Source organism: Salvelinus fontinalis, chromosome 21 (genome assembly GCF_029448725.1).
Source record: "Salvelinus fontinalis isolate EN_2023a chromosome 21, ASM2944872v1, whole genome shotgun sequence".
In the NCBI taxonomy this organism is placed as follows: Eukaryota; Metazoa; Chordata; class Actinopteri; order Salmoniformes; family Salmonidae; genus Salvelinus; species Salvelinus fontinalis.
Window position 1 is genome coordinate 25,307,271 of NC_074685.1, and position 23,423 is coordinate 25,330,693.

General features: G+C 41.7%; 2 protein-coding genes across 2 annotated transcripts; both read left to right on the top strand.

The window, feature by feature from the left end:
- The first annotated feature begins 2,758 nt into the window (after nucleotides 1-2,758).
- LOC129818486 (DDRGK domain-containing protein 1-like) lies at nucleotides 2,759-14,441 on the top strand. Its single transcript, XM_055874427.1, has 9 exons — nucleotides 2,759-2,961; nucleotides 3,444-3,599; nucleotides 3,692-3,828; nucleotides 4,657-4,758; nucleotides 4,873-4,995; nucleotides 7,812-7,850; nucleotides 13,579-13,635; nucleotides 13,832-13,880; nucleotides 13,997-14,441. Exons 1-9 carry the CDS (start codon nucleotides 2,874-2,876, stop codon nucleotides 14,155-14,157), a joined length of 912 nt encoding a protein of 303 aa, XP_055730402.1. The 5' UTR covers nucleotides 2,759-2,873; the 3' UTR covers nucleotides 14,158-14,441.
- A 486-nt stretch (nucleotides 14,442-14,927) lies between these two features.
- On the top strand, nucleotides 14,928-22,671 carry LOC129818487 (uncharacterized). The gene is made up of 4 exons (XM_055874428.1): nucleotides 14,928-15,131; nucleotides 19,469-19,648; nucleotides 19,938-20,099; nucleotides 20,614-22,671. Exons 2-4 carry the CDS (start codon nucleotides 19,471-19,473, stop codon nucleotides 21,066-21,068), a joined length of 795 nt encoding a protein of 264 aa, XP_055730403.1. The 5' UTR covers nucleotides 14,928-15,131; nucleotides 19,469-19,470; the 3' UTR covers nucleotides 21,069-22,671.
- The last annotated feature ends 752 nt before the right edge of the window (nucleotides 22,672-23,423 follow it).

Genomic DNA, 23,423 nt, shown 5'->3' on the forward strand with positions numbered 1-23,423 from the left:
AATCAGAGACAATGACAAACACCTGCCTCTGATTGAGAACCATATTAGGCCAAACTAACAAACCTAAACATAGAAACAAATAACATAGACTGCCCACCCCAACTCACGCCCTGACCATACTAAATAAAGACAAAACAAGGGAAATAAGGTCAGGAACGTGACACTATGCTTAGTCTAATACAGTGACAACTAAAAGAAACCAAAAACGATTTAGTCCAATCAACATAAAATAAATATGATGTGGATGCCCATGGTTCTGATTTATGTGTGTGTGTTCATGCAAGTAGAAAAAACATGCTGACTTACTCTACTTGTAGAGAAACGCCAATGCCACCCTCCTCTCTTTCATGTTGACAAAACGGTCTATCACTCTGTCATACAGTAAATGCTTTTATTTGTTGTTGTCCTATGCTACCTGGCTAAAATGCTTGCTTGCTAGCCTAACTTCCTTTCATGGGCAACGTTAGCTAGTTAACATTAGCTTTCTACATCTACTGTAGCAACATATTTAACTTCCATCCTCTCAGGCCAGAGGGACAATGTATGAATTAATGGTTGGATCAGATTTGTCGTTATAATCATTGGCCAGTACGGAGAATTAAGTAAAACCACAAGTCCAAATCCCTATCTCCATCCATGGATAATTTAGGAAAGGGACAATTTTAGCTAGCTGGCTAGCCACTGGAGGGCAACAACACAACCAGATGCAACAATTCAAGTTGTTTCTGTCAATTACAATGCGATTTTATTAGATTGACTCCAAGTCCAAACTGACTTCCCATTACACTTTTTTGGTGCAGCAGAACCATTCAGAGTTGAGCTCACTCAGTTTAGCTCAATACTGATTGGCGATTATGTTATACTTTTTTTATCAAGGGAGGCCAAAATGCTCCCTGGCTTCTCTTGCATTCAATGCTACGGGCGGCAACAATGTCGTACTCCTTTGGACCAGACAGCATCAGATAGATGGCCTACACATACAGAGACAGAGGGGTGATGTTTCGCTCGTACGGATGCTTTCTCCGGTGAGATACATTCAGCCTCTTCAAATTGAAGGACAAATATGAAACACAGAGAGACAAAATATACTTTATTTGATACTTTATTTTATATTTCTTTCTTGATCAATTTTTGGAGAAAGTTTGGCTTCCCTTGGTATCCATGAATACACGCCACTGCCTGAATGGCAGGGAGCTCGGCCCCGTGAAGTTCTGGGCTGTAGTCACCACCCTCTGTAGCGCCTTGCCGTCTTTATGCTATGAATTTGTCTAGCCACACGGTTCTGGTATTTCACGCTCTATGATTTGACATTTAAATAATGAGACAACGCTAGTTGATCACGTGACATGGGTACTTTGTATATGGTTCTGCGGCTTTTACATCGATGTTGCGCCTTGATAGAATGCAAGCGAGGGCACTCAAGATGTGCGATGGTGCATTTAAAACTACACCTGTTGAGGCTTTACAGGTAGATTCTGCGGAAATGCCACAATCCCTTAGATGAGTTAATCTAGCCCTGGCATACTAGGAAATATTGAATGGTAGTGCGGTAGATCATCCAACACTGACGGTATTAGAAAACTGCTGGGAATATGAACAACATCAAAATAGGGGTTTTGGTCCAGAGATTGGGAAAACGGTTGATAAATATGGACTCAGGGACCTTGTTATAATGCCAGCTGTGGCAATAGGAAATGTGCTACCGTTGTTTTATAAAACGCCACATGTTGATCATAGCCTGATGGAAGAAAGTAAACAGCGGTGTGAAGAAGCTAATGTAGAAACAATAGTGGATCGATATATTAGTACTCAGTTTTGTTCTTGCCTTGCAGTGTATACAGATGGTTCAAAGGATCATATGAATGGGAAAACAGGAGGTGTATTTATTCTTGAGTTTGATGTTAATCTATGCAAGAGACTAACAAATTATGTATCGGTATATTCAATTAAGTGGTTACGATAATTGTTGGATTGCAATGGATATAGGAGGTGCAATCAAGAAGAGTAGTAATATGTTCGGACTCTGTATCAGTTTTGTGTAGTTTAAAATCTGGAAAGTCAGAACGTGAGGATTTATGGTTAGAAATATTTATGCTGTTGTTGGATTACAAAAGAATGGTATTGAAATTCAGTTCTGTTGGATTCCTGCTCATAATGGCAAAAGAGCATTGGAAAAAAATATTGTGGATATACAGGTGCAGTTGGGAAGAGGGGAAATTAAAACATTTATTCTGAAAAATTGGTTAGATTGCTGGCAGAGATAATGGGGTGAAAGTAGTGAGGGCAGAAATGTTTATAGTACAAGGAAATCTGTACGGGAGGTAGTGTCATATAATGGGAATAGAAGGGAGGACATTATGTTGTGTTGGATGAGATTAGGGCATACAGGATTTAATTTGTCTTTGAAATTGATAGGGAAACATGGTACTGGAATGTGTAATGGCTGTATGGTAGAGGAAACGTTTGAACATGTATTATTATTTTGTGAAATGTATGATGTAGAATGAGAGAGGTTGTTTGACAGGGTCAGAGAGGTTGGACTTGAATGTGGAGTGGGTGATATTTTGGGTGGGGCTGATGGGAGTAGAGAGGTTTGTTAGGGAAATATTAAATTTTCTTCAAAATTCAGGGTTAGTTAATTAAGAGAATATGGTGTTTTCGGTAGGTCGTGACCGGTCTCACACTCCAGTACAGTAGGTGGCGGTGTATGCACGTATCAGTTGGTTGCGATTCGCCAATTAAAACTTAAAGAAGAAGAATATCACGTGACATGGGTCTCTGAAGCACAACTCAACATACGTGTCTGTCATGGTGGAGAAGAGAGTTTGAAATGTGAAATTCATAGAATCTGAAATAACCATTTTAAATTTGCAATGGACATCGTGGTGTATTTGATTGCAGCAGCAATCCTTATTGTGTTGATCGTTTTTGCTGTGAAGGTACGAGGAAAAACAGAGGAAGGTAAGGAGTTAACTGTAGCTACCAAGCGTTTGGATAACGACACCAATACTTAAACAGCTAATGTTAGCAATAGAGTTGCTATTCATGTTTAACACTGGCTATTTATAGCGTTTAACCTAAGTTAAAAGTAGAGGTTGTTTGGGTGTTATTTTTTTCCCTATCACTTGCTCGTCATGACCTGTCAGTTCTCAATGAAGCTAGCTACTGTTGTAGCTGACTAAGGAACATGTTGACAACAAGCTTATTTACGTTATTTCTCTTGCTATATTTAAGTCTCCCTCCCCTATTCTCTTCCTATACTTTCTACTAGTAAACTTAATCGAGTCTATCTGTGGTCCCATTATCTGCCTTCCCTGACTCCCTCCATTAACTCTTCCCCATGTCTCCTGCTCTTTACCTCTCTCCGCATATGTGCACTCGTTTTTGGCCTAAATTGACCCAATAATCTGTAATTGAAAATGGTCCCCCCCCCCTCTCTCCAGCTGATCGTGAACAAAGGCAGGATGTGTTGGCTCGGGTGGCAGCTCCTCGCCCGCAGGTGGCCGAGGAGCGTGGGGCGGGCATGCCCCGACGCCGTAGAAATCTCAACAGCAGGGTGATGGCCCAGAGGCGAGCCCAAAGGGACGCATCCGACAACGGTAACACATCTGACATACACACACACACATGAGTATCACATGTGTTTCTACTGTGAAAATGAAGTTTCACAAATGTGTGAATGCTCCTTCAGAGGACAGCCCTGTAGAGGAAGTGGCTGTGGAGGAGCAGGAAGAAGAGGAGGAACAGCAGTTCCAGGCCACAGGGAAGCTTGGAGCCAAGAAGCAGAGGAAGCTGGAGGAGAAACAAGCCAAACGGGCTCAGAGAGAGGTATTACCACTCTCTGGAACAACTGGAGAACAGTTCTTCATTGGAGATTGTCCATTATGTCATCAGTAGCATGTCAATCAACAGTAGGGCCGGGACGATACCAGTATCACAATACTCGTTAGTTTTGTGGCAAGGAAACAAAACATGAAGCTGATTTAACTTCTTTAGGAAAACAGCCCTAATGTTGGAAACAAATATCATTATGTTGTCATCCAGTGCCACATTTATTTTCCAAACTATAAGCACACATCTATGAACATTTGAACATCTTCGCCATGTTCTGTTATAATCTCCACCTGGCACAGCCATCTTGATCACCCCTCATAGCCTGGTTCATCTCTAGGTTTCTTTCTAGGTTCTGGCCTTTCTAGGGAGTTTTTCCTAGCCATCGAGCTTCTACACCAGCATTGCTTGCTGTTTGGGGTTTTAGGCTGGGTTTCTGTACAGCACTTTGTGACATCGGCTGATGTAAGAAGGGCTTTATAAATACATTTGAATTTGATTTGATTTTACATACAGTTTTTTTAAAGGACCAAAGAGTTTGATCTGCTTCTTGTTTTCCTATTTGCCATGAACAAAAATATTGCCTCACAGCCCTAGTCAATAGTCTACAATGACTTTCTCCCCTCAAATGGCGTTCTCCCTTCAGCTGCACTGCTTCTTCTCTCAGCTGCACTGAATCTTCTCTCAGCTGCACTGCTGTGATAGAACCAGGCAGGTGAAGGGCATCCACCATATTGCTTTGACCCACCCTGCATTTTCAAATCATTGTATTTTATGTTTGCAAGTGTTCTTCTTGGCGACTGGGTTTGATGCTGTGTTCCTCAGGCTGAGCTGGCAGAGAGAGAGGAAAGGAAGAAAATGCAGGAGCTCCGAGAGCAGGAGAGAAGCAAGGAGGATGAGAAAGAGAGACAACAGGAGCAGAAAGAGGTAATGAACACACACTATCTCACTCTTTTGAACACAGATGCAAGTAGACACATCACTTCTTATTCCCACTTTTGCACTCATTCCTTCTTTCTCCTATTATTATTTTCTGTTTAGGAGGAAGAGGAGCGGCGGGCCAAAGAGGAGAAGGAGAAGGAGGAGGAAGAGGAGTACCTAAGGCTCAAACAGTCCTTTGTCGTCGAGGAGCAGGGTGAAGCTGATGATGTCACAGAGGAAGAGGTAGTTTACTAGTGTATTCGCATAGTTCAGTTTAAGTGGTTTAGGTGGCTGTCGACATGAACCCGTTTTTATCAAGTAGATCAGGGCTGGGCAACTGGCGGCCCACTGCCCCCCTTTTGTAGGCCCGCGGAGTGAGGGAGAAAGAAAGAGAGAGAACAAAAATATAAACGCAACATGTAAAGTGTTGGTTTCATGAGCTGAAATAAAAGATCCCATAAATTTTCAATACGCACAAAAAGCTTATTTCTCTAAAGTGTTGTGCCGTATACAACAGGTGTAGTAGACCTTTTGTGCACAAATTTGTTTACATTAGTTAGTGAGGATTTATCTTTTGCCAAGATAATCCATTTACCTGACAGGTGTGGTATATCAAGAAGCTGATTAAACAGCATGATCATTACACAGGTACACCTTGTGCTGATGACAATAAAAGACCACTATAAAGTTTCGAGGGAGCGTGCAGTTGGCATGCTGACTGCAGGAATGTCCACCAGAGCTGTTGGCAGAGAATTTACTGTTAATTTCTCAACCATAAGTCGCCTTAGCAAGCTATTCTAGTCTAGCTTTTCCTGCATGGGACTCCCAAGAGCTAAGGAGCATTTTTTTAAGGAGAAGCCAGTATTACCTGAAAGAGAGGTAGGCTAGGACATCCATTATATATACACTGCTCAAAAAAATAAAGGGAACACTTAACAACACAATGTAACTCCAAGTCAATCACACTTCTGTGAAATCAAACTGTCCACTTAGGAAGCAACACTGATTGACAATAAATTTCACATGCTGTTGTGCAAATGGAATAGACAAAATGTGGAAATTTTAGGCAATTAGTAAGACACCCCTAAAAAAGGAATGGTTCTGCAGGTGGTGACCACACACCACTTCTCAGTTCCTATGCTTCCTGGCTGATGTTTTGGTCACTTTTGAATGCTGGCGGTGCTTTCACTCTAGTGGTAGCATGAGACGGAGTCTACAACCCACACAAGTGGCTCAGGTAGTGCAGTTCATCCAGGATGGCACATCAATGCGAGCTGTGGCAAGAAGGTTTGCTGTGTCTGTCAGCGTAGTGTCCAGAGCATGGAGGCGCTACCAGGAGACAGGCCAGTACATCAGTAGACGTGGAGGAGGCCGTAGGAGGGCAACAACCCAGCAGCAGGACCGCTACCTCCGCCTTTGTGCGAGGAGGAGCAGGTGGAGCACTGCCAGAGCCCTGCAAAATGACCTCCAGCAGGCCACAAATGTGCATGTGTCTGCTCAAACGGTCAGAAACAGACTCCATGAGGGTGGTATGAGGGCCTGACGTCCACAGGTGGGGGTTGTGCTTACAGCCCAACACCGTGCAGGACGTTTGGCATTTGCCAGAGAACACCAAGATTGGCAAATTCGCCACTGGCGCCCTGTGCTCTTCACAGATAAAAGCAGGTTCACACTGAGCACATGAGCACACGTGACAGACGTGACAGAGTCTGGAGACGCCGTGGAGAACGTTCTGCTGCCTGCAACATCCTCCAGCATGACCGGTTTGGCGGTGGGTCAGTCATGGTGTGGGGTGGCATTTCTTTGGGGGGCCGCACAGCCCTCCATGTGCTCGCCAGAGGTAGCCTGACTGCCATTAGGTACCGAGATGAGATCCTCAGACTCCTTGTGAGACCATATGCTGGTGCGGTTGGCCCTGGGTTCCTCCTAATGCAAGACAATGCTAGACCTCATGTGGCTGGAGTGTGTCAGCAGTTCCTGCAAGAGGAAGGCATTGATGCTATGGACTGGCCCGCCCGTTCCCCAGACCTGAATCCAATTGAGCACATCTGGGACATCATGTCTCGCTCCATCCACCAACGCCACGTTGCACCACAGACTGTCCAGGAGTTGGCGGATGCTTTAGTCCAGGTCTGGGAGGAGATCCCTTAGGAGACCATCCGCCACCTCATCAGGAGCATGCCCAGGCGTTGTAGGGAGGTCATACAGGCACGTGGAGGCGCCACACACTACTGAGCCTCATTTTGACTTGTTTTAAGGACATTACATCAAAGTTGGATCAGCCTGTAGTGTGGTTTTCCACTTTAATTTTGAGTGTGACTCCAAATCCAGACCTCCATGGGTTGATAAATTTGATTTACATTGATCATTTTTGTGTGATTTTGTTGTCAGCACATTCAACTATGTAAAGAAAAAAGTGTTTAATAAGAATATTTCATTCATTCAGATCTAGGATGTGTTATTTTAGTGTTCCCTTTATTTTTTTGAGCAGTGTATATATATCTCAATTTAGAACAGGATTGTCTATTTTGGATAACATTTCAATGGCGTTGGGGAGAGCTTGCGCGTGCACTGATTTTAAAGTAACGATATTCGATATATATTAAAACTCAGCAGCTGCAATAATAATAAAACATCGTTATAATTAAAAAACAAGGTCACCCCCGAAAGCCAGATGGAGATGGGTAAATTAGACAAGCATTCTGTTTTTTTATATTACTGTAGCGTAGGTTATGCTGCAGAAAATGTAGACCTAAAAACAAATTTTACCATGAGATGATAGGTCTCCATGCATTGTGATCTGCGCTCCATACTAAGATGGGCTGTCTGTCCCCACCCTGAGGGTTGGTTCATCATGCAGAGTCTGTAGAGAAGCCACATTTAGACATCGCATGTAATTTAACAGTTTTGTTTCACACTGCTGTTCATGTAAATAATTTACCGGTTTCTTGCAGATATTTATCCTGGGAAAAGGGAGTAGTTTTGGGCGGTAAATCTCGGTAACCGGATTCCTGGCATAAAATCCCTATTTTATGTTAATGTTTGTTCTTCTTTTATAGTCACGCAACCTTCTACAAGAGTTCATCCAGTACATCAAGGTATGAGCAGGAACCTAACCAGAACCATATACACAATGTACAAAACTTTAGGAACACCTTCCTAATATTGAGTTGCACCCCCCTTTTCCCGCAGAAAAGCCTCAATTCGTCGGGGCATGGAGACCCCCAGCTCTGCTAAAACCTTTGACAACTATGTGCCGTTTTCAAGGGAATGTTAAATAAATGTTATAACTATTTGGTTTTAACATCATAACCTCTTGAAGAGAATAGTTAGAACTACACAGTTCTGATTATTCCACGTTTAGCTCTATCATCCGAGTTATAGGCTATAGTTAACTGCATGCTTTTCATGATCAGTAAACCTCAATTGACCATGTCATTTCAGATGCGTGAGGATAGCCTAACCATTTTTTTATTTTATTTTTTATTTATTTAACTAGGCAAGTCAGGTAAGAACAAATTCTTATTTACAATGACGGCCTACCCCGGCCAAAGCGGGACGACGCTGGGCCAATTGTGCGCCGCCCTATGGGACTCCCAATCACGGCCTGATGTGATGCAGCCTGGATTCGAACCAGGTACTATAGTGATGCCTCTTGCACTGAGATGCAGTGCCTTAGACCGCTGCGAAACTCGGGAGCCCCATTTGGCGTATAGCTAGTTAAGCAAACAGCATGTCATTTGGCTTGTATCTTTAGAGATTAGGCTTTTGGAAAGAGCTTGACATCAGCAAGTCCTCGTTCTGATAAAGTTGTCAGTTGGACTTATGTCATCACCACTAGATGGCAAGCAAATCAAACACTATTTGGATAAAGCCATCTAGTTTATCCCCTGAATGTTAACTTGTTAACTAACCATATTGACATGATCTGTTATTAGCTAGGTAGCCAATTTGACATTGTCCATTAATCAATGTAGCCTATCATGTCTGTCCACAGCAATTGTGATTAAACACTCTTAAAAACAATGTTGAAAAGGGATTAGTGTTAACTTCATTAGGTAGGCCTACGTTGGTTGGAGAAAAAAGTACATTACCACTACAGTGCATTTATGGGGCGGCAGTTAGCCTAGTGGTTAGAGCATTGGGCCAGTTGCTAGATCGAAGGTTGCTAGATCGAATCGCCGAGCTGACAAGGTAAAAAGCTGTCGTTTTGCCCCTGAACAAGGCGACCCATTGTTCCTAGGCCATCATTGTAAATAAGAATTTGTTCTTAACTGACTTGCCTAGTTAAATAAAGGTTAAATAAAAATTCACAAAGTATTCATACCCCTTGATTTAGTCCACATTCTGTTCTTAAAGCCTGAATTCAAAATTGATTAAATATATTTTCTTCCTCACCTATCTACACACAAAATCCCATAATGAAAAAGTGAAAAAAGTTTTTAGAAATGTTTGCAGATTTATTGAAAATGAAATAGATATATAATTTACATAAGTATTTACACCCCTTTGCTATAACACTACAAATGGAGTTCAGGTGCATCCAATTTCCATTGATCACCCTTGACATGTCACCACAACTTGATTGGAGTACACCTGTGGCCAATTAAATTGTTTGGACATGATTTAGAAAGAAACACCTGTCTATATACAGTACCAGTTAAAGGTTTGGAGACACCTACTCATTCAAGGGTGTTTCATTATTTTTACTATTTTCTACATTGTAGAATAATCAAAACTATGAAATAACATGTGGAATCATGTAGTAACCAAACAAGGGTTAAACAAATCACAATATATTTTATATTCTTCGAAGTAGGCACCCTTTGCCTTGATCAAATCACATCAAATGTATTTATATAGCCTTCTTACATCAGCTGATATCTCAAAGTGCTGTACAGAAACCCAGCCTAAAACCCCAAACAGCAAGCAATGCAGGTGTAGAAGCACGATGACAGCTTTGCACACTCTTGGTATTCTCTCACACTCTTGGTATTCTCTCAATCATCTTCATGAGGTAGTCACCTGGAATGCTTTTCCAACAGTCTTGAAGGAGTTCCCACATATGCTGAGCACTTGTTGGCTGCTTTTCCTTCACGCTGTGGTCCAACTCAACCCAAACCGTTTCAATTGGGTTGAGGTCTGATGATTGTGGAGGCCAGGTCATCTGATGCAGCACTCCATCACTCTCCTCCTTGGTCAAATAGCCCTTACACAGCCTGGAGATGTGTTTGGTCATTGTCCTGTTGAAAAACAAATGATGGTCCCACTAAGCAAAAACCAGAATGCAGAATGCTGTGGTAGCCATCCTGGTTAACTGTGCCTTGAATTCTAAATAAATCACAGTGTCACCAGCAAAGCACCCCACACCATCACACCTCCTCCATGCTTCACGGTGGGAACCACACATGCAGAGATCATCTGTTCAACAAATCTGCGTCTCAAAGACACGGCGGTTGGAACCAAAAATCTCAAATTTGGACGACTCAGACCAAAGAACAGATTTTCACCAGTCTAATGTCAATTGCTCGTGTTTCTTGGCCCAAGCAAGTCTCTTATTATTCGTGTCATTTAGTAGTTTGTTTGTAGCAACTGTGAAGGCATGATTCACACAGTCTCCTCTGAATAGTTGATGTTGATGTGTCTGTTACTTGAACTCTGTGAAGCATTTATTTGGGCTGCAGTCTGAGGTGCAGTTAATTGCCTATTTCTGAGGCTGGTAACTCTAATGAACAAATTGAACTATTTGGCCTGAATGCAAAACGCTGTGTGTGGAGAAAAATGGGTGTGAGCTGTGCCTGGTTAACACCATCCCTACCATGAAGCATGGTGGCAGCACCATACTATGGGATGGTTTTCAGCGACAGGGACTGGGAGACAGGTAAGGATAGATGGAACAATGAATGGATTCAAATACAGGCAAATCCGTAATGAGAACCTCCTTCAGCGTGCAAACGACCTTAGACTGGGGCGAAGGGTTCCATTCCAACAGGACAATGACCCCAAGCATACAGCCAAAGCAACACTGGAATGGCTTCAGAACAAGAATGTGAAATGTCCTTGAGTGGCCCAGCCAAAGCCCAGTCTTGAATCTCATTTAAAATCTGTGGAAAGTCTTGATGATTGCTATTCACCACCTAACTTGACAGAGTTTGAAAAAATCTGCAAGGAAAAATGGGAGAAAATCCCCAAATCCAGATGTGCAAAGCTGATACATGCGTACCAAAGATGACTCAAAGTTGTAATCGGCGCCAAAGGTGCTTCTACAAAGTATTGACTCAGGGGTGTGAATACTTATGTAAATGAGATATTTCTGTATTTTATTTTCTATAGATTTCTAAAAACATGTTTTTACTTTGTCATTATGGGATATTGTGTGTAGATGGGTGAGGAAAGAATCTATAATCAATTTTGAATTCAGGCTCTAACACAACAAAATGTGGAATAAGTCAAGAGGTATGAATACCTTCTGTTTAGCCAACTGTGCAACATTTCTACCGGTAGCTTGCAATGTAATATTTGTATTTTAATTTTATTGCATTTTTTTATTTAACTAGTCAAGTCAATTAAGAACAAATTCTTATTTACCAAGAGTCAAAAGACCTGCGGGGACCTGGGCTGGGATTAAAAATGTAGGACTAAATACACATCACAAGAGACACCACAAAGAGAGACCTAAGACTACAACACAGCATGGCTGCAACACAATATGCGTAAACATGATCAGCTAACCGTACATCGGCAGTCGTGCCCTTCTTGACATGCAGAGCCCACAAAGGATGGGAAATTAACCTAAACCACTCACACTATCGGGTATAGTTAACTTCACTTGTATTTTAGATCACCCAAATGTCAACTTAATTTTTGCCAAATATTAAGACAGATCGTGAGGCTATTGTCATGTGCAGTTGAAGTCAGAAGTTTACATACACCTTAGCCAAATACAATTAAACTCAGTTTCACAATTCCTGACATTTAATCCTAGTAAGAATTCCCTGTTTTAGGTCAGTTAGGATCACCACTTTATTTTAAGAATGTGAAATGTCAGAATAATAGTAGAGTGATTTATTTCCGCTTTTTTCTTTCATTACATTCCCAGTGCGTCAGTTTACATACACTCAATTAGTATTTGGTAGCATTGCCTTTAAATTGTAGCCTTCGACAAGCTTCCCACAGTAAGTTGGGTGAATTTTGGCCCATTCCTCCTGACAGAGCTGGTGTAACTGAGTCAGGTTTGTAGGCCTGCTTGCTCGCACACGCTTTTTCAGTTCTGCCCACAACTTTTCTATGGGATTGAGGTCGGGGCTTTTTTTATGGCCATTCCAATACCTTGACTTTGTTGTCCTTAAGCCATTTTGCCACAACTTTGGAAGTATGCTTGGGGTCATTATCCATTTGGAAGACCCATTTGCGACCAAGCTTTAACTTCCTGACTGATGTCTTGATGTTGCTTCAATATATCCACATCATTTTATTCCTCATGATCTATTTTGTGAAGTGCACCAGTCCCTCCTGCAGCAAAGCACCCCCACAACATGATGCTGCTAGCCCTGTGCTTCACGGTCGGGATGTAGTTCGTCAGCTTGCAAGCCTCCCCCTTTTCCCTCCAAACATAATGGTCATTATAGCCAAACATTTCTATTTTTGTTTCATCAGACCAGAGGACATTTCTCCAAAAAGTACAATCTTTGTCCCCATGTGCAGTTGCAAACCGTAGTCTGGCTTTCTTATGGCGGTTTTGGAGCAGTGGCTTCTTCCTTGCTGAGCGGCCGTTCAGGTTATGTCAATTATAGGACTCATTTTACTGTGGATATAGATACTTTTGTACCCGTTTCCTCCAGCATCTTCACAAGGTCCTTTGCTGTTGTTCTGGGATTGATTTGCACTTTTCGCACCAAAGTACGTTCATCTCTAGGAGACCGAACGCGTCTCCTTCCTGAGCGGTATGATGGCTGCGTGGTCCCATGGTGTTTATACTTGCGTACTATTGTTTGTACAGATGAACATGGTACCTTCAGGCGTTTGGAAATTGCTCCCAAGGGTGAACCAGACTTGTGGACGTGTACAAAAAAAAATTCTGAGGTCTTGGCTGTTTTCTTTTGATTTTCCCATGATATCAAGCAAAGAGGCACTGAGTTTGAAGGTAGGCCTTGAAATACATCCACAGGTACACCTCCAATTGACTCAAATGATGTCAATTCGCCTATCAGAAGCTTCTAAAGCCATGACATCGTTTTCTGGAATTTTACAAGCTATTTAAAGGCACAGTCAACTTAGTGTATGTAAACTTCTGACCCTCTGGATTTGTGATACAGTGAAAAAATCTGTCTGTAAACAATTGTTGGAAAAATTACTTGTGTCATGCACAAACTTGCCAAAACTTACGAAAACTGAAGTTTATTAACAAAAGATTTGTGGAGTGGTTGAAGAATGAGTTTTAATGACTCCAACCTAAGTGTATGTAAACTTCTGACTTCAACTGTATCTGAAATCACATGATCAATTGATGTTTACTGGTGATGAAAAGCATGCAGGTAGGCTATTTGCTGTAGAATTATGATGATAGAGCTACAGTAAATGTCAGCTATTGTTTTGTATGGAATAATCAGTCTGCTGTTCAAGAGGTGATGTGATAATATTATAACCAAATACTTAACATTTATTCAACAATCCCTTGAAAAAGGGACGCAGTTGTCAATGGTTTTAGCAGAGCAGGGGATCTCCTTGCCCCCCTACATGCAAGTCGATTACGCTGCACCTTATGTGACATTTTATTGTTAACAACGTATAGGTTTTTTACCCTATATTCCTCTGGTTATCTCACAGGACTCCAAGGTAGTACTGCTGGAAGACCTGGCGTCACACTTTGGAATGCGCACACAGGTGAGTGGCAGGTGATGGCAGGAAAATGATCAAAGGGTGCCATGGACTATGATTCCTGCACTCAATGGTCTATTCTCATTTTGAAATATGTGTGTCAGATTGTGTTGTATCTCCACAAGGTTCAAGGTTATATTAGTGTTTTTTGTGGTGGTTGAGAGAAGGGAGATGATTGGTCATAACTAATCTTTGCTCACAGGATGCAATTGCGAGACTGCAGGACCTCTTAGCTGATGGTGAACTCACAGGTAAGGGAATAAAAGTGTGTGCCAAAATTAACATTATTTCTCTGAGTAAAAGAGTACAGTCAGGCACTCTTGCTTCTCTGCTGTCTGACCATCTTTATTCTCATTATTTTCTTCAGGAGTGATCGACGATAGAGGGAAGTTTATCTCCATCACGCCAGAAGAGTTAAACGCTGTGGCTCAGTTCATCAAACAGAGAGGGAGGGTCTCTATCAGCGAGCTGGCCCAGGCTAGTAACTCACTCATCAACCTCACGCCCGAGATACGAAACACCGCCTAATGGGGAATATACAGACACACACACACACACATTGTGGACAGATTTTGCCGAAGCTAGAAACTCCCTCATCAATCTACAGTAAAACCTGAAATATTCAATGCTGCCAGATTTGTGATGCCAAACTCGGATAAGTAATGAAGCATAAACAAACACATTAGACAACACTCATGCTGGTACAGACTCAGAATTATAATTTCATACACTGAATTATTGGATTATATTGAGTGTTCTCATTATACTCAGTATACAGACTGTATATGAATAAAGTTGACATGTGAACTGGATTTTGGATGTTTCCTCTTTTTATGTATTTCCAGATCATATTTATTTGTATCTTAAACTTGGCCATACAATCACTACTCACAGTTGTACCTTGAGTACGTTGCACATTATTGCATTCTTAGAGCAGATTTCATAGCATATTGTTGATTCCTTGGTGGGATGAATATGAACCTGTCAGAGACAGGTAAATAATTGTACAGTATGCAAAAATACTAATTCACGCTTTGTTGGATTTGCTAGTTAATTACATAATGTCACCGACTAATTGTTTGCACACCGTTGCACTCGGGTCGTCAGTAGTTACCACAGCCACAAAGTCATAAACCAATTAATCCTTTAAAAATATGATTTTACACCTAACCTTAGCAGTGTCGTTAGCTTTATGCCTAACCGTAATCTTAAATGAAGACCAAAAGGCACATGATTGTTTTCAGGAAGTTTTACGATATAGCCTTTGTGGCTGTGGTAACTAGTGACAACATTGCACTCGTGATTGTAATTTCCGGTCATCCCGGAAGACTGTCTACGAGCCAGCGTTAGCCAAATGAAAGTTAGATAATTCCGTGCTTTGAATTGGCTTTAGATTATGTCGGCTCAGAAAAAACATATATTTAGCCACACCCGTGAGGCATTTATATACATTTAAAGAAATAGATTGTATGTTCGTGGATTTCCTTGTTTTCGTAGCTCTGGTAAGTAACGCTAGTCTAGCTATTTCCGAAAGAACAAGCTTGTGCAGAGTTATTATTGTGCGCGTGGATCTGAAATAGCAAGCGCATGCTAGCTAGCCTGCTTTAGTTACTTTATTGACAACTGATTCTCTTGAGTTAATTCAGGACACGAGATAGGTTGTAATGCCTGCCTGACTACACACCCTTCAGAAAGTATTCATACACCTTGATTTATTCCTTATTTTGTTGTGTTACAGCCTGAATAAAACATATTATTCAATAGATTTTCCCTCATCCATCTGGACACAATACCCAATAGTGACAAAGTGAAAACATGTTTTTAGATTTTTTTAATTTTTTTTATTGAACATGTCTAATTTGCATAAGTATTCACACCCCTGAGTCAGTAATTTGTAGAGGCACCTTTGGCAGCGATTACAGCTGTGAGTTTCCATAGGTAAATCTTACATTTTCCACACCTGGATTGTGCATAATTTGTCCATAATTGTTTTCAAAATTCTTCAAGCTCTGTCAAATTGGTTGTTGATCATTGCTAGACACCCATTTTCAGGTCTTGACATAGATTTTCAAGTAGATTTAAGTCAAAACTGTAATTTGGCCACTCAGAAACATTCACTGTCTTCTTGGTTAGCAACTCCAGTGTAGATTTTAATTTTTTTATTTCACCTTTATTTAACCAGGTAGGCTAGTTGAGAACAAGTTCTCATTTGCAACTGCGACCTGGCCAAGATAAAGCATAGCAATTTGACACATACAACAACACAGAGTTACACATGGAATAAACAAAACATACAGTCAATAATACAGTAGAAAAATAAGTCTATACAATGTGAGCAAATTAGGTGAGATAAGGGAGGTAAAGGCAAGAAAAAAAAGGCCCTGATGGCAAGTAAAACACTGGAATGGTAGATTTGCAGTGGAAGAATGTGCAAAGTAGAAATATAAATAATGGGGTGCAAAGGAGCAAAATAAATACAGTAGGGGAAGAGGTAGTTGTTTGGGCTAAATTATAGATGGGCTATGTACAGGTGCAGTAATCTGTGAGCTGCTCTGACAGCTGGTGCTTAACGCTAGTGAGGGAGATAAGTGTTTCCAGCTTCAGAGATTTTTGCAGTTCGTTCCAGTCATTGGCAGCAGAGAACTGGAAGGAAAGACGACCAAAGGAGGAATTGGCTTTGGGGGTGACCAGTGAGATATAACTGCTGGAGCGTGTGCTGCTATGGTGACCAGTGAGCTGAGATAAGGCGGGGCTTTACCTAGCAGAGACTTGTAGATAACCTGTAGCCAGTGGGTTTGGCGACGAGTATGAAGCGAGGGCCAACCAACAAGAGCGTACAGGTTGCAATGGTGGGTAGTGTATGGGGCTTTGGTGACAAAAGGGATGGCACTGTGGTAGACTGCATCCAGTTTGTTGAGTAGAGTGTTGGAGGCTATTTTATAGATGACATCACCGAAGTCGAGGATCGGTAGGATGGTCAGTTTTACGAGGGTATGTTTGGCAGCATGAGTGAAGGATGCTTTGTTGCGATATAGGAAGCCGATTCTAGATTTAATTTTGGATTGGAGATGCTTAATTTGAGTCTGGAAGGAGAGTTTACAGTCTAACCAGACACCTAGGTATTTGTAGTTGTCCACGTATTCTAAGTCCGAGCCGTCCAGAGTAGTGATGCTGGACGGGCGAGCAGGTGCGGGCAGTGATCGGTTGAATAGCATGCATTTAGTTTTACTTGTGTTTAAGAGCAGTTGGAGGCCACGGAAGGAGAGTTGTATGGCATTGAAGCTCGTCTACAGCTTAGTTAACACAGTGTCCAAAGAGGGGCCAGAAGTATACAGAATGGTGTCGTCTGTGTAGAGGTGTATCAGAGAATCACCAGCAGCAAGAGCAACATCATTGATGTATACAGAGAAGAGAGTCGGCCCGAGGATTGAACCCTGTGGCACCCCCATAGAGACTGCCAGAGGTCCGGACAACAGGCCCTCCGATTTGACACACTGAACTCTATCAGAGAAGTAGTTGGTAAACCAAGCGAGCCAATCATTTGAGAAACCAAGGCTGTCGAGTCTGCTAATAAGAATGTGGTGATTGACAGAGTCGAAAGCCTTTGCCAGGTGGATGAAGACGGCTGCGCAGTAATGTCTCTTATCGATGGCGGTTATGATGTCGTTTAGGACCTTGAGCGTGGCTGAGGTGCACCCATGACCAGCTCTGAAACCAGATTGCATAGCGGAGAAGGTACGGTGGGATTCTAAATGGTCGGTAGTCTGACAGGTAGCACCGGACGTGCTACCTGTCCCAGACCTGCTGTTTTCAACTCTCTAGAGACCGCAGGAGCGGTAGAGATACTCTTAATGATCGGCTATGAAAAGCCAACTGACATTTACTCCTGAGGTACTGACTTGCTACACTCTCGATAACTACTGTGATTATTATTATTTGACCATGCTGGTCATTTAGGAACATTTGAACATCTTGGCCATGTTCTGTTATAATCTCCACCCGGCACAGCCAGAAGAGGACTGGCCACCCCTCATAGCCTGGTTCCTTTCTAGGTTTCTTCCTAGGTTTTTGCCTTTCAAGGGAGTTTTTCCTTGCCACTGTGCTTCTACACCTGCATTGCTTGCTGTTTGGGGTTTTAGGCTGGGTGTCTGTACAGCACTTTGAGATATTAGCTGATGTACGAAGGGCTATATAAAATAAACTTGATTTGATTTGTTAACTTGGCAGATTTGGCCATGTGTTTTAGATTATTGTCCTGCTGAAAGGTGAATTAATCTCGCATTGTCTGGTGGTCAAGTCAGCTTTCCAGGTTTTCCTCTGGGATGTTTGTTGCCTGTGCTTCACTCAATTCTGTTTCTTTTTTAACCTGAAAAACTCATCAGTCCTTAACGATTACAATCATACCCATAACATAACACAGCCTTCAAGATGCTTGAAAACAATACTTTGGACAGTGGTACTCAGTAATTTGTTGTATTGCATTTGCCCCGTAACATAACACTTTGTATTCAGGACAAAAAGTGAATTGCTTTGCCACATTTTTTGCAGTATTACTTTAGTGCCTTATTGCAAACAGGATGCATGTTTTGGAATATTTTTTTATTCTGTACAAGCTTCCTTCTTTTCCCTCTGTAAATTAGGTTACTATTGTTTAGTAACTACAATGTTGTTGAGCCACCCTCAGTTTTCTCCTATCACAGCTATTAAACTCTGTAACTGTTTGGCCTCATGGTGAAATCCCTGAGTGTTTTCTCTCCTCTCCGGCAACTGAGTTAGAAAGGATGCCTGTATCTTTGTAGTGTAAAGTGTATTGAATGGGATATTGAATGTCTGCTTTTTCCCCCTACCCATCTTCCAATAGGTTTCCTTCTTTGCGAGGCATTGGTAAACCTCCTTTGTCTTTGTGGTTGAATCTGTATTTGAAATTCACAGGTCATCTGGGGGACTTTACAATTATCTGTATGTGTGTGGTACAGAGATGAGGTAGTCATCTCATGCTTTTACTCCTGAACTTATTTAGGCTTTCCATAATAAAGTGGTTGAATACTTATTGACTCAAGACATTTCAGCTTTTCATTTTTAATACGTTTGTAAAAATGTCTAACATCATTTGACTTTGACATTATGGGGAATTGTGTCTAGGCCAGTGACAAAAATCTACAATTTAAATTCAGGCTGTAACACAATCAAATTTGGAAAAAGTCAAGGGGTCTGAATACTTTCTGATGGCACTTTAGCTTGCTTTTCAGACAATATGCTGAACAATACACAATTCAGTTGTCGCATGACTTTTGTTTTTATTTGTGGCACTTGGTTAGCCAAGTAAAACTCAACTCCACGATGTTGATGTGAAGTACATTGTAGAGTTGAGTTTTACTTGGCTAGGTTATCCCTTAGCAGCAAGTAGCTAGCTAGTCTACATTTTCATCCTATAGTGTGTTAGTGCTAGTCTAGCTGCTGGTAAGTGAAGGGTTAAGTGACAGATGCCTTAATAATACCGAACCATTCCACAGATCTCTCACTTCCTCATTTCAAGTTTCCCAACTTCAGGTTTACACTGTCAATGTTCTTACAACCTGCAACAGCATTCTGTGCTGCATCATTTTTTGCATAAACTCTTCTTACTTCTTAGTTGTACATCCATTGAAGTCATATTATTACAGCTAACCATACACATGATTTGTCTGAAACAGTAAGAAAATCTAGTAAAACAGTCTAGTAAAACACCTTGCCTAAATAGTGACATTACATCTATGTATTTGGCAACTTTTGCAAATTCTCTGAGCAACAGTTGACTACAAATTGTTATGGATGGGGCTACATCGTGTCTCCCTTCCAGCCATGACTCTGAGCATGTCTCCGGCTGCGGTTTGCCAGTGCTTTACTTTGGTGTCCCTGTGCACGTCCATCGCTGACCCCAACTGGATCCAGGTCAGGAACAGTACTGACCCCGGAGGCAAACAAATCATCTATGGAGTGGCCTTCACACTGCACGCTGCCCAGAACCTCACTGACACAGGTAGGGAAGGGCAAGGCTGGACCGTCAAAGAAGAGATTGGTTGACATTTGTCTTCTATCTCTGCTACCACACAATCGTCATTTGTTTTGACAATGTAGAGTTCACATTTTCTACAGTTTAACTGCACCCACATATGTCTGGTTAAAGGCCTATGTACTGTACTCGTCCGTATTTCCATGTTTGTGATCTTAAACGTATTTACTTTCTGCTTATGCAGAAGCCTGGGAGTGTGGTGTGTGTTTATGTGTGTGGAGTTGACTGAGAGTACGTGTGTGTTCCCTTCCTGTAGGTCCTCTGGGTGGTGTTAACGGCTGGGGGATGTGGCTGCTCTATGCCCTGGCGGCTCTGTGCTACACTGCTGTCCTGCTCTCCAGCTCCTCCTTCTTATTGGACTTCTTGGGGACTGGGATGTCCCACCCTCGACTGGTGGTGTCACTCCACATCTCCACTGGTAACCTAACCTTTCTCCCTTTGTCTATCTCTCTCACTTTTCTTATTCTCTCTCTTTCTCATTCGGTCTCAATTGCTGCCAATGTTTTTCTCTGTCTGTTTGTCTCTTTTTCTGAGGGCTTTATCACTATACTGTCATTTTTTTATTTTTTTTAAATGTTTAGTTATTTAGCAGACGCTCTTCTCCACAGCGACTTACAGGAGCAATTAGGGTTATGTGCTTTGCTCAAGGGCACATCTGCATATTTTTTATCTAGTCGGCTCAGGGATTTGAACCAGCAACCTTTCAGTTACTGGCCCAAAGCTCTTAACCGCTAGTCATAATTTGAAGAAGAATATACTCTCACAGGTCTCATAAAATATTAAGTGTCATAAAATGACATGAGTCATGTTTGCTGAGCCATGTTGATTTACATCACTCTGCAGTTCTCTCTGGGATTAATTAGTTTATCATCCTCTCGCTCTCTTTCTCCTTTTCCCTCCATGTCTCTTTTTCTCCCTTCCACTCTCCCCAGTCGTTTTCCTAATGTCCGTGCTGGGAGTGTGTGGGGCTTGCCTGTACGTCATCAGCGGCAACCTTCAGGAGGGCAAATTTGGGCTACTGTGGGACTGGGTAGGGGGCTGGACCTGGCCCGGGTCTGGGTCTTGGTCTCCTAGGCCTGGCACCAGAAGCCAAGGAGGGGCAGCGGGGATGCAGGCTTACCCAGGGGAGAGCTTCTACATTGCCATGCTGGGCCTACTTTTTTCCTGCCTGGCTCCTGTGATCAGCCTGTGTTGCCCGGGGCACCCCACCTCCACCCAGAGTGACTACACAGCTGTGGTGGAAGGGGGCGACAGTGACACAGAGCCCCTCACCCCCAGGGAGCAGGGAGTGGGGCAGTCTGACGGAGACAACAGGGGGGAGGAGTGGGCAGGAGAGGTGTTCCCTGAACTGAATCAGGTGGAGGTGGGTGGAGGTGGAGACTGCTAAAGGGGGTTCTGTTTATATGTGTAGCCCAAAAGGTGAACTGTGGTTTGGTTCTCTACTAGAATGCGAACCAGGATCACACATGGCCTGTAACAGACTTTATTAGACAGCAGTGCTGGCCTCTTCCCTGGTCATGTTTTGGTTCCTTTTAATACTTCACTGCACCGAGATAGTAGAATCCTGTCAGGAGCCAAAAAAGAGATCAGATACGTTTCCGAATGTTCTCGTAATGTTTGTCTGCCTAAAAACTTCCCTCTCGGGTCAGTGTGTGTACAGTTGAACAACATAAATAAAACGAATAACATTATCTTTCCCTTGTGGGAGTTTAGGCCCAGAGTCTCCAACTTCACTTGACCAAGGTCAAGAGTTATTTTGTTTGCTGTGATGGTTGAAAAAGTGTGCCACATGTTTAAGCTTTTTCTGTCTGTGTGACCAGGGCAAGAGTGTTATACAAATTATATGCTCTTTTCAATATAGTTGAACACGTGGCGTCACTTGCATGAAGGGATAGTAAACTCATCAATGGGAACAAGCTTTGACCCTGTTCCCATTACTGCAAAATAACCCTGGGGTATGTTCAGGATCAGCGAATGAATTCAAACAGTTCAAAACCAGAAAATATGTTCAATTGAGCATAAGTTGAAATATAGCCCATGTTTGTACAATCACCTATTCTCTTTTAGTTATAAAAATCCCTACAAGACGTTTTTTTTAAATTATTTTTGCAGGTTTTCTAACCTATGCATTATCTTAACCCCTTTGCACAATCTTTCATAGTGACACTTGAAGTTTCCCAAATGGAGGTCAGAAATCCAATAGATTATTCATAGATTTACCTGAAGTGTACTGAAACTAGAGTTTCCTTTGAGAAATGTAATTTAAAAAGCCCATTTGGCTATTATTGCCACTGTAGCTTTTATCATTTTTAATTGATGCACTATTTATTAATGCATGGATGTTTACTACTATAGGAAGAATTGAGTGTGGATATGACGGCTTGCCTTTCCACAACAGGTAGTGTAAATACATGGCTCTTGCCTTTATATGACTTGATATACTAATGATATTAAAATATGATGTATTGAATATTTTATGTATTCAAATGTTTCTGGTTTCATAAAATGTCGACACTGCTATTAGTCACTAGATAATATATATCACTGTGAAAATATATTCCAGTTTGGCATCTTTAGATGGTTACATTACAGCACAAACCACTCTATAAAGCAGGGTTATCCTGCTTGAAGGCAACCAATAAAACAAGCTCCTTGATGGTGTTTGGTTGCAGATGATGGTAGGACCATGGATATTGGCTAATTAATTAAGATAGCTAAGAGCCTGCCTAGAATCAGGTTTTCCTTACCCACTTGTTTCCTGCACACAGATTAAGCCTAATCCTGTATTGGGAAACATGTTCAATCGAGATTCTCTTTTTATTTCAAGACTATGCTTAATCTGTGTCCGGGAAACTATTCCTCAATCTCTTCCTCAGGTACATAGGAAGACATTCCTTCTCTTATTCCAGGGTCACAGTCCCATGTCTATGAATCAGACTGTTCATTGTGATTGTGGTGTTATTTATTAATTAAACTGTTTTTGTGTTTAAGTGAAATGTGTGAATGCATTTTCTTCCTGTTCCAGAACAGAAGTGTCCAGTTCCTCTTATTCCCACTCATCTGTTTGTGTTGATATCTCATCTCTGACACTACAGCTTTATTTCCAACCAACATCATCAGGACATGATCTTAATCCAAAACCATGAGATCATCTAACACATTATTTTGCTTGCTGGTATGTAAATGACCAGGTATTAACTTAGAAATAACATGGTTAAATGATAATTACCCAGTAATAATCTACAGAAAGAATTACTTGCTTTTTTTCTTTGGGATTCATTTGAACAAGCCCCCGTAATAGGTTATGAAATTGTCTGAATTATATCAAAGTACCTAACGCCATACTAATTTCCTACACTGGTGGTAACAGTACCATAAAATCAATTGCTACCCAAATTCACCTTGTGGGAACATCTTGGCATCAAATGAGACATCGAGTAGGGGTCTAGGGATTTTGTCTTAAACCAAATTTAAATCTGAACCCTGTCTGTTGTATAGAGTAAGTATCCTGGGGTATATGTGACTATATAGGGACTGATGACCTTCTCTCCTCTTCATGGACAGTCAGGTGGCTCTAAATAAACCTCAACATGGTCCCACATGTCTTTCTGAATGCATAGGCAGGTTTTAGGGTTAGCCAAGCAGAAGGACTCTATGTGAATATGATGTCCTCTCTGTTAAGCAATGACTTCAGCAGATAAACCACTCATTGGTAAATAGAAATAATCCGTTTCTTTCCCCT